Here is a 12,280-nt window from a genome sequence, read left to right on the forward strand (position 1 = left end):
ATTCGTATGGAGTGTAGCCATGTATGGAAGTGAAACATGGACGATAAATAGTTTGGACAAGAAGAGAATAGAAGCTTTCGAAATGTGGTGCTACAGAAGAATGCTGAAGATTATATGGGTAGATCACATAACTAATGAGGAAGTATTGAATAGGATTGGGGAGAAGAGAAGTCTGTGGCACAACTTGACCAGAAGAAGGGATCGGTTGGTAGGACATGTTCTGAGGCATCAAGGGATCACCAATTTAGTATTGGAGGGCAGCGTGGAGGGTAAAAATCGTAGGGAGAGACCAAGAGATGAATACACTAAGCAGATTCAGAAGGATGTAGGTTGCAGTAGGTACTGGGAGATGAAAAAGCTTGCACAGGATAGCAGGATAGAGTAGCATGGAGAGCTGCATCAAACCAGTCTCAGGACTGAAGACCACAACAACAACACACTAATGTCTTTGACGTTTGTAAGTGTATTAGACTTTAAAGAAACTGCCATGGAATTACCGACGTCAGAAAGGCAAGATTTACCACTGCAAGAGACAAAAATATCGAAAAATTAACTCTCCATAAAGAAAAAAAATTACCACTGTTCTGAGGCCATCTCGTAACAGAATTAAAATATGCAATTAAACTGGTAAAATCACTCTGGCTTTTGATTTCTGAAATATTATTTCTCTCCGTAAGAATATCTGCTTTAATGTTTGTTCCATGGCCAGTGCCTATGGATTTTTCATATCTTGTGCAGAAACCAAGATAGTATAATCTTGGAACATTTTATTGTCACAACCTAAATGGTGAAAATTATTATGATGTTTCAGACATCAAACTCCTCACGGTAACAATCACGTAACTCCAACAGAGCTGAAAGGCACTCATTATATTCATCATCTTCGAGGCCTGAGCTACGAAACTGATGCATCCGCGTCATGTGAAGTCGAGATGCTTCAGTGTGCAAGGACTCCAGCATAGTGCCAACTCCTTTGGTGCTGTGAAGGCCAGCCAGTGCAGGAACAGAATGTACACCTGAAGCAGAAATATTTATTGTGGAATACATCAGACATTACTATATAAAAGATTTTTTCATTTTCATATACAATATTTAAACTGACTGAAGCTGTAAATAAACATTATAAACTGGAAACGAGAACATAATTAGAAAATTACACTCAATTTCTTTCATTTTGCCTATTTCTTCTTTCCTTTTTCAATACCTATATTGTTTATTATTTTTGTACAATCCTGTCAACTAACTTTCCCATTATTCAGCCTACATTTTCCTGGCAACAAAGTTCTCTGACTTCAGAGTCTCTTCTATTCAGCAGTAACTTATTAACACATTCATATCATGTGCTTCTGCTGCCTCCCTCCCAGCAATCATAGTTATCAGCCACACACACCTAACCCTCCATTCCACTCCCCACCTCCCTTCTACCTTCCTTCAAACCCCAAATGCCCATGTGGGAGAACTGAAAGCCATCCTGACCAGACTACGGCCACATCAGATGTCCCTAACTTGGCACCTACATACTTTGCGTCTCCCCTGGTGCCAAGCATTTGGATGCTTGGTGGCCACACCAGGCATCAATGTCAGTTGCCATAGGTGTTTTGCTCAATCACACTGCCATAATATCCAACTCTGAGTCAGAAAACGCTTCTGGCAGAAATTATTTCTTCGGAATATAAATTGCTGAGGAAAAAGGTATTGTGTTAGGTACATGGCACTAATTGTGAGAGAAGTGAACGTCTCGTACAAGCAATGTTGGGAGTTTCACGACAAATATTTCAGTCACTTATGAATGACTGTAAAAATCATTCAGTAGATATTAATTACAGAGTTAGTGTATCTCCTGAGCAGTGTCTAGTTGTAACTTTAAAGTAACTATAAATCCAATACTTTTATTTTATTTTTTTAAAAGAAGTTGTACTGAATGAATGCATATTCCACAATTAGTTAGTAAGAAGAAACTATTGACAACTTAATTTACATTTCCAAGAAATAGAAGAGAGCGCAATGAAAACTGACACAATGGTGCACTTTTCTGTGGAATGGTATGAAAGACTGCACAACACAATGCCATTTGAAGTAATGTTGTCAGAAGCAGTTAAATTAAGTAATCGTTCTTCTTCCTGTGTATTGTTGTTCGTTACGCGAGTGTCCAAAGGTGGCTCGTAAATGCCATTTTGAACCCATTACATTTCTGGAACAATGAAATTTTGAATTTTTCTCCACAGTTTAAGTTTTTTCAAAGGTGGAATTTCAGTCATATATCGTAACAAATTCCAAAAGATGTCTTGCTCTGGAATTTAATTTTTTTTCCACTCAAGGTCTAAGAACAAGTTTCCTTTGCTTGGAGACATAGTGGAACACAGTTTTTCCTCTGTGGTTCATGTGTGTTAACTGTCTGCAGAATACATCTTGAAATAATGTAGTACTCTCTCTTGTTTTTATGTTCTTTCTAAAATACTAAAATCTCTGCATTTGGAGGTCATTGAAGTATTTCTTAAAAATTGTAAAAGTTCACAAGAGCACTAAGAGCTTGTGATAACATCGTCAGCCCAATCTTCACTTCATGCTTTGCCAACTTTTTGCAGTTCTTAAAGAAAGTAGGACTTCAAATTCTTTTTCCTTATTTCTACATGTTTTTCTGCAAGCAAAAGAAATACTATCAGTGTGTTTTATAAGGATCAGAAACTGACTGAACAATTGGTAAAAAAAGGAAAACAATATTATTTTCATTATTTTTAATTTCAGATTTTTAACAATGGAAGAGAGGTATAGGTCACTTGCATACCACTTTTATTGGCTGGCATAATAAAGGAGATATGTCAAAAACTCAGGGACTCATTGAAGGATAAGTGCTTGCCAGTCCCTGCCAATGACTTTTTTGTAAAATGGAGTTTTCAAAACCACTTTGGTACAGTAGATGGGAAACATCTGGAGGTAAAAGGGGCGCATCATTGTGGATCTTTGCATTACCAATACAAACAATAATTTTCTATTTTCCTGCAACCTGTAGTAGATGGGAATTGTAAATTTGTCACCACTGACACTGGCATGCAAGGGTGAGAATGTGACTTGAGCAACTTCTGAAGTTCAACACCTTCAAATCCAAGACTCAGGTCACCACAGCATTCCTGTGGAAAGACTAATTCACAACTGCATTTGTTTTAACTGTGGATGGTGGTTATCCTCTATTGGACTAACTGATGAAACCCTTTCCCAAGACAAATTATGACAGAAAAAGATTATACAACTTCCATCTTTCAAGATCTCACCAAAGCATTGAATGTGCATTCAGCATAATGGCATCAAAGTGAAGAGTACTGCAAAAGCTATTGAAAGTGATTTACGTAATGCTGTAGTAATTCTGAAAGTATTCTCCATAACTTTGTGATGGAGCATGAACCTTCCACTACTCAGGAAGATAGCGATGCCAATTTTCCACCAAGATTCAGTTTACGAGGACCTTAGCACAGAGATTTGAGACTAGCAGAAAATATGAGGCATATCTTGGTGGGACTGGTTCGCTGTCCTGGCAAATGAGCTTTCTGTCTCAAAAACATTACTGAACGTGGCGATGATTAGGATGGGATTCATTCAGCTTTGAATTTGTTACCGGGTTAAAAATATCAGAAAGCACTATGATTATTGTTATTAGTTACAACTGTTAATTAATCTAAATTTTCTTTTATGAATAAAAATAAAACTGAAACTTATTGGAGCTGTCAGTTTCCATTGCAACATCTTCCCTCATCATCTTTTTGCGAGCATCATGAGCTGGAATCCACAAAAATTCCCCTTTGAAAACTGACAATATTAATGCTTCATCATCCATGACAGAGAATAAGCAAACAATATTACATAATCAGGAGCACAATCTTTGAATTGGTGACATGCCAGGTAGAACCAACATGACTGTTTGTCTAGCAACATGCCAAGTGACTAGCTTAATACCTAGAGCTCAGTGCAGCTGGTCTCATAAGGTCACAAGTGTTGGTTTAGTGAGGTGAGTCATGAAGTACCTAGGTGCCAATTGAGATGTGTCCAGTGTGGTAATAGCCTAAGAATGGCTCTTCCATCCCTCCACTGTGGTCACAGCTCACCAGAGTACTACACTTGATTCAGCATTTGCTTTCTCTCCCAGTAATTTATACATGTAATTCTAATTCCTCCATGATGTCTACGATCAAACTTAAGGGTGATGGGTGAAGAAACTGAATGGTGTTATCATTTTTAAACTGTCCAAGCTTAGACATATTTTGGTTGATATATGGCAAACATTTTTTATGAAAATGTAATAACTGATTTGCACAAAAATTTTAAGGTACTGCTCTGAACAAACTCTAGCATCATTTCTGATATTGAGAATGTGCACAGTATCAGCGCAGATCCAGTTTCAGCCTTGCATCCAGTATTGATCCCCACAATTAGGTGGGCCACATTTAACACTGATAATTTTCCTTTATCCTTTCCTGCTGCCTATTCCCTCACCTAGAGACACGAGTGTCTTCCCCACACAATTCCTATTTTCAAAGGTTGAAACAATATCTAGTTCCAAAAGCTAGGGTTTGTGTCAATTTTTTTAAGCCTAGTCATTAATCTGTTACCAGCAAAATATGATTAACAGTCTGACCCATTATGCTTCAGTATCTGTCAATATTTCGCTGCCCCTCCTCTGTTTGATGCCGGATATGCAAATGTGCAAAATATGCATCCAGTGTGTAACAAAACTGATCTCAACAATTTGTGATTTTCCATTTGAGACAAATGTTTAACATACTTTATGTTCAGATTGAATAAACTGCAACTACAGATTAATAACACTGAAGGAGAAAAACAGTGTCCAGATTCAGATTTTTTTCCCAACATCAGACAGAACTGTCTGAGAGGAGCACCTTTGGCCTTTCAGCCATTTTCTCTTCCTCTTTCTTTATGACTGCTTGTATCTCAGGTGCCTCAACTAAATAGGTAACAGAAATACAGCACTTTGGGGGTAATTCCTTCATAGCTACTTTTAACAAACACCAGTAATGTTAATTGTGTCTCTTATTTCTAAACTGAATTTTCACACTGCAGCAGAGCGTTTGCTGATTGAATCTTCCTGACAGATTAAAATTGTATGCCAAACTGCGACACGAACCTGGAACTTCTGACTTTTGTAGGCAGATGCTCTACCAACTGAACTATCCAGGCACATGGACAATGTGACAACAAACAATTTTAACCTTAGTCAATGTCCACATCTATTCCCAGTGTAAAACAATACAGTGATTTCTTACAGGTATAGAAAAAGTGTTTCATTAACCTGCCCAGAACGATACACGTAGCTGAAAAATAACAAAAGCAATGTCACAATGGTGATAATAATAATAATAATAATAATAATAATAGTGGATAATTGATGTTGTCATCCCAGGTAATAGCAGAATTAATGAGAAACAAATCAAAAGACAGAAAACTGAACTACAGTGACTCGGGCATAAGCCCCCGAAAATGGTCCCAAAGGTTCTAGGTATGTTGGAAGCAGTGCCTTTCATCTTAGTGGGCAGTTGAAAACTGATGGCATTGCCCAAATACCCATCTTACACTTACAAAAAGCCACTTTACTGTTACCTGCATGAATTATCCGCCGATACATCAAGGCAGTCCTAGAAACTTAGGAAGTGTCTGACTAGTGATAAAACACAAAATCTAGCATAGTGAACTCGCTATTATTGTAATAATAATAATAATAATAATAATAATAATGTAGAGAAAGCAAATTTTCTCCTTACCATGACTGTCAAATCTGAGGCAGTCTGATAGCAAAAACTATGTAAGTTACTGGAACAATAAAACCTTCAGTGAAAATTAGATGTAAGTTACATTTTCAGAACTGCCAGTGTGAAATAATGTTTTACTGAACTTACAAGTTTCTGGTGGTCTTTCCTTGGTACTTAATGAACCATTAGGTGTAACCATTTTTGAGAAAAACTGAGGAAATGGTGAAGTTACAGCAAGAGGCTTTTCACTTGTTGTCACTTGTGAAGCAGTAGCATATGAACAACAGGATAAGAAAAGAGACAGCATCTCCTGTACAGAAGAACACGAGTATGCTGGGCTCCTTGGATCCCCATTTGACCTATAAAAAATAGCAAACGAATGTGTTCCACTGTGTATTGATGAGCATTCAGTAGAGTACAAAACTCCAACAAAAATTAAACAACCAAAATGACACATCAACTACAGAATCAATTACTTAATATCAAATTACAAAGAACATGTAGGCAGTATATGCTGAAATGATGCAGAACATGTCAGATTCCAGAAGCAATTATGCACTACGTACAGACTGTATCAAAAAGATATGACCAAACTTTCAGGAAACATTCCCCACACTTAACAGAAAGAAAACACGTTATATGAACATGGATATGGAAACAACTTATTTCCATTTAGTGTACCCTCTTGGTTACAGCATAAAACACTGTTCGAGATGACGTGTTCAAAATGCCCTCTGTTAACAAGGATACTTGCATCAACCTGCCATTGCACTGAATGTCTGATGCACTGATGTATCCCTGGAGAACTGCATATTATTTCACAGACTTCAATATTATGAGCATGAAAACTCTGTATACCTTGTACTGGGGTTTGCTGCTCAAGAGCTTTCAAATGTCCTCACAAATAAAAAGCCTATTTGCTTTAGGTCCAGAGAACATGGAGGCCAAATCTTTGTTGATAAAGCAAATCTTCAGATATACATCAGTACATCGGGGATTCAGGGTGACATTGAATTGATACATATGTCTTTGCTAAAGGAGGGCATTTTGAACATTTCATTTAAGAAACTAGTCTGCCTCTGCAGCTGAGTGGTCAGCACAGCTGACTGCCATGCGGAAGACCTGGATGTGATTCCTGGTACAATATGGGGGTGCACTCAGCCTTGTGAGGCCAACTGAGGAGCTATTTAACCAATTAGTAGTGATTAAAAGGTCAGGCAACCCAACAATGTCTGGAAAAGCAGTGAGCTGACCACAAGCCCTTCCACATAGCATTGAATGACAACACTGGCAGAGGATGACATGGTGGTTAGTTGGGCCTAATTTTCCCATCTAGGACCAGAACGCAAATCTCTACCTTTCACCTACTTAGGGGAGTGTTTCATACTGTGGCCAAGAGCGTATTTTGAACATTTAGTGCAAGAAAACATTTCAGGTACTGCTGGTACACTCTAGTTTCTGTGTGGTTTTCGCAATTAAAATGATTATGAAGAGAAGTAAAAAATGATCTATAACATGAACTAAAGCATTTCTGGACTCATGTCCATATAACATATTTTCTTCCTCTACATGTGAGGAATGTTTCCTGAAAGTCTGCCCATACCTTTTTGTTACACCCCCTATATCCAGCCATTTACAGGTGACCACTTACAAGAGATAAATGCTATATACATGTATTTTTGATTAGTCAAGTAGCTAACATTGAAAATCTGGTACAGCAATAGTATGTTCTGGGTTACCATTCAAGCATTGTGTGATGTGAGTACATAGCAAGATCAAGTTATTTTCATTCACTAGTAAAAGTGGCTTTAGTACCTTTAACACACATTATATCAGGCAATTAACAGCTATTTTTAGTGGCCTCCCTAATCCATTTATGTTCCATATATTGTAGTGAACTTCAACTAGTGTTGTAATTTAGTGCACAACTCCTGCTTTCAGTCTGACCTGACTTACTTACACCAAAATTCAAACATCAATAAACAAGAATAAACATGTCTTGGCTTTCGTGCCATATTAGATTTCTTTGGATACTCAAGTGGAAAGGCTACAGAAAAATTAAGCTGAGCTATCTGTGACCTAATGGGATCAGCTTCATTACTAATGTCCCTCCATCACAGACACTGATACAATCTCTGGTAGTATATTAAGTTCCATGTGTTCGCATGTTCATAACATAATTCAGCCAACTATATATGAAAGTACAGGGTTGTGAAAACATAAAACTGGCCTAGAAAATATTTATAGAAGGGCTGACATTGAACTCACCCCAGTTGATGAACATTATACGAGGGAGGATCAAATATAAATGGGATTTTTATTCCTGAACATCAACAATTGGTAGGACTGGCCCCGTGCTTCTGCTATACTTAGGCAGGACGTTAGAAGTGAGGAGAGCATGCTGTTAGGTATTTCCCACCGTTTCATCACTAATGCTCACGATGTTTGACCAACATGTGCACCCTCCATTGTGCAATGCATAATTATCAAATTTCTTGCTCGTGAAGGAGTTACAGCGGCGGAAATTTGCCAAAGATTAACTGCACAGTTTGGTGATAAAACATTATCAAGGATGCTTGTATTTGCCTGGCATAAAAAGTTCAAAGAAGGGCAAGAATGTGCAGAAAATCAGCAACACGATCACTATTCTTGGACCAGCATTACAGACAAAAACATTCACGTGGTTAAAAACATTACTGACGACGATCGATGGGAGAGAGTATCAGAAATTGCACAAGAAGTCAGAATCAGTTATGGGAGCTGTCAAGCAATCATCACAAACAACCTACAGTTCCATAAAGTGTGTTCCAGATGGGTCCCTAAACTTTCGACCGAGAATATGAAGTTGAGATGTTCGGAAGTCTGTCAGAGGCTTACAGGAAGGTTTGCAGACGAAGGTGATGCATTTTTGAGTAGGATCGTCACCTGTGACGAAACAATTTCACCACTACACTCCTGAATCCAAACAAGCCTGTAAGGAGTGGCGGAGGAAAGGGGAGGCAGCACCAGGGAAAGCCAAGACTCGACTGTCAGCTGGCAAGGTTCTTTCAACCCCCCCTTTTTTTTTTATCAACGAGGCATTTTGCGGATTGATTTATTGCATGAGCAACACACAATCAATGCTGCTTACTACTGCAAACTTTTGAACAAGGCGAGAGCTGCATATCACCACAAAAGATGAGACCAATCGATTTGACAGGTCATCCTCTTCCATGACAATGCGCAACCTCATACTGCAGCTCTAACTGTCTCCAAGCTACAGGAAATGCACTGGACTACACTTGATCAACCTCCTTACAGCACGGACTTATCACCTTGTGATTTCCATTTATTCGGACTGCTTAAAGATGCTCTAGGAGGGCGACGATTTGAAGATGACAAGAGTGTGGAAGACTTCATGTGCAACTGGCTGTTCTTTTTATAATGACATATGCTGGAATAAATGAATTTCCAAAGCAGGAGACTATGTGGAAAAATAAATTACAACTGCCTTGAGTTTTTCAATAAATGAATGTAAATAAAAAATAAAATCCCATTTATATTTGATCCGCCCTTGGAAATGATGCTGGAAATGGTCCCATTGACACTGAAGCAGTAGTGTGCTCAATTTACCAAACTTAGAGATGTGTAGCAGCTCTGCCTGAGTGACAGCAGCAATAGTGCAGTCAATGTTCTGCTTAGTTCTTATAGTGTGTGACAATTGAATATGCTTGACTCTTCAATTTTCCCCACTGGTAAAAATCACAGGGAAGATATCAGGTGATCGAGGTGGCCAGGAGATAGTGTTGTCTTGGCTCATTGTCCTTTCCACACCGAGCTCCTCATGCACTCGTGACAATACTGTCGAGACAGTGTGTGCTGTTGCTCCATCTTGCTGAAAATATCTGTCTACAGAGTTGTTCATCTTCTATGAGTTCATCCATACATGGATTAAAGTATCAAGTTATGATGTGGACACAACATAAAACATAATTCTTGAGATCATGCAATGGCTCTTCAAACTACAGATAGGGATTTTATGATGCATACTGGTACATGTTCTATGAGTTCGGTATCTTGACAAACTGAACCAGGCCTTATCTGAAGAAATGAAAAATATAGGATCCAAAATTTTGATTCCATTTCATTATTCAGCAAGCACTGGTGGAACTCAACACACAAAAGTTTGCCTAATGCTTTAACTCATCCACAGCAATAAATTTGTAATGATACAGATGCAGGTCATTTTTGATAATGTTTTGACACAACACTCTCTTAACTTCTACAAATAAAATGGCATTGAGATGTTGTCAGACTATGTTCCATGCTTTCCTTCACTCAAGCAATGGTTTCTGTTGCTTGAACTCTTTCCAGATGGTTACAATTTTTATTAACTACAGAGCCTGTTTCATGCCATTTTTCCACTAAGTTTTTCATTTCAGACTTCGTTGGATGTTTTGTCAAAACCCTTCCCATCTTAAACTCTTGCACAAATAGTTCTGCACACATTTTCCACAAACTGTGATTTGGATAACTCTTGAAACTGAACAATCGCTGTTTTATCTTGAGTGTCTTTTGTGTTGTATTCAACAGATCACTCAACATGTCCGCTCCTTTCACCTACTCAAATGTAATGCTACAGCAAGGTACTTGGGACAGAGTATGTGGGAGATACACACCCACACCCACATTACAGCAAGCAACTGCTGCATTGAAATCATGGTTTCCAGCATTTTCTGCAATGGGCAATTCTTTTGTTCATTAATAAGGGCCAATTTCACTTCAGTCTTTAAATATTTTCTGAGCCAGTTTTATCCCGCTCATCTGGCACAACAAACCTACTAGCATGAGTAGTAACAACCGACCATGACAACACAGGAAGATGTTGAAAAGTTGAGTATGCAAACAAATCTGTTGCAGCAAGTAAACTGAGATACATTTACTCTGAATGACACCATAAAAGACTATGTTCCCACATTATCAATAAACATATGTTAAGGATGGTGTTGACATGATTTGATACTTACCACAAAGTAGAAACTCGATGAGCATGAACACACACTTACAATATTCTTATTAGAAGCTTTTCATGCAATACAGGCTTTTAGTCTAACAAATAAATTACTGTAGAAAATTATGCCCTGATCAATTGCAGTCTAATATGGTTTCTTAGTGATATGCCTCCTTTCAAATGTATACTATTTTACTATTTCCTCTCCCCCCCCCCCTCCCCTCCACCACCACCACCAAAGAAAAAGAAAAAAGGAATCTGTGGTTACGAAGGCCAGGGGGTGATGTTATTTATTTATTTCTTGTGTATGTTTACTGACCATACAGGGTATTGCTCTTCCCAGAGGTAAGCAGTAAGCAGTACACCTATCAAAATACATAAATCTCATTATTTGTTGTTTATATCCAAATAGGCAGTGGCATTATGGTATCCTGCAAAAGCAGTGTTACCTCTAGTTTAACAACAGGATGCAATATCTACTTATAATTATAATCCCGTGCAACGATGCCTAAGGTGCTAATATCAATGAGGAAGTCACCTCCCCCCCCCCCCCTTTCTCTCCCTGCTGGAAAAACAGCCATTTCTTTCAATGAGTGATAAAGATGACACCTCAATGCTCTCTCAGTACTTCCTTTTTTGGAGCCCATTTTTTGATTTCAACTATCCAGCATTGCTTTTGGCCAAGACAGTAGCAATCTGAGGCAAGCTGCCCATTATCAAATTTCCCACCATAAGTAAACTTTACCAACAGTAACATAGTATTTGTGATACACTAGATATTTCTTGCAAGAGCTCTTATGCCACTACATGGTCACATTTTCAAGTCAGTCACACTTTTTGTGATTTGTATTTCTCTGCTCTATTTCAGTTTAATATTGGTCATAAGTACACCTTCCACTTAAGTCTTAAGCATCTCTGCCACCTTTTGCTTTGTCTTAACCTCCTTGATGGAAAGGGGGGAGGGGTATTTCTACTTGATGTTCAAGGACACCTCCTTGCTGGTCTGGTGTGTAAACGTAATGCGCCCAATCTCCTGCAAACAATACTGCCTAACATAAAAGCTGAAACACATCTGGCAGACCTGTCTAACTTTGTAATCATTCACAATGTTTTTATTTGTTTATAAAATGCATGCTCAACACTGAACAGTACACCATAATAAACAACCACTCAGGAGTGAATCTGCAACAGAAATAAAATCAGAATTAATTCTTTCATCCCCAATAGGATATTCCATAGCTTGAATGCTGTTGCCTGGTTAAAACTGTGTGCAGTTCTCTTATATCAATGGCATTTTGCAATTAGGCATACGATAATCCTCCTTTTTATTTCAAAATTCAACAGGAACTCTTGAGATAACACAATAGATCCAGAATTGCTGGAGAAGATGGGGTGGAAAGAATGACTTAACCACAAAATAATGGTTAATGTCACACAGTCATGTTGCAGTTAATATTGAAGATAACAGTATTATCATGTTGAATACATTTTCCTTTCTACTTTTCCATCTTAGGCTACAAGGCTGTGAATACTC

At 38.2% G+C, this 12,280-nt stretch overlaps 1 protein-coding gene across 1 annotated transcript in view; it reads right to left on the minus strand.

Moving 5' to 3' along the window:
- Nucleotides 1–378: 378 nt before the first annotated feature.
- The window catches only part of LOC124798256 (protein misato), an 80,734-nt gene continuing 68,832 nt past the window's right edge, over nucleotides 379–12,280 (minus strand). The window contains exons 7-8 of the mRNA XM_047261575.1: nucleotides 5,904–6,115; nucleotides 379–1,016 (exon numbers count right to left, since the gene is read on the minus strand). Coding sequence (XP_047117531.1) covers nucleotides 808–1,016; nucleotides 5,904–6,115 — 421 coding nt within the window. The 3' untranslated portion in view covers nucleotides 379–807. The remainder of the gene's footprint in view (nucleotides 1,017–5,903; nucleotides 6,116–12,280) is intronic.

This window comes from Schistocerca piceifrons, chromosome 5 (assembly GCF_021461385.2).
Source record: "Schistocerca piceifrons isolate TAMUIC-IGC-003096 chromosome 5, iqSchPice1.1, whole genome shotgun sequence".
Lineage (NCBI taxonomy): Eukaryota > Metazoa > Arthropoda > Insecta > Orthoptera > Acrididae > Schistocerca > Schistocerca piceifrons.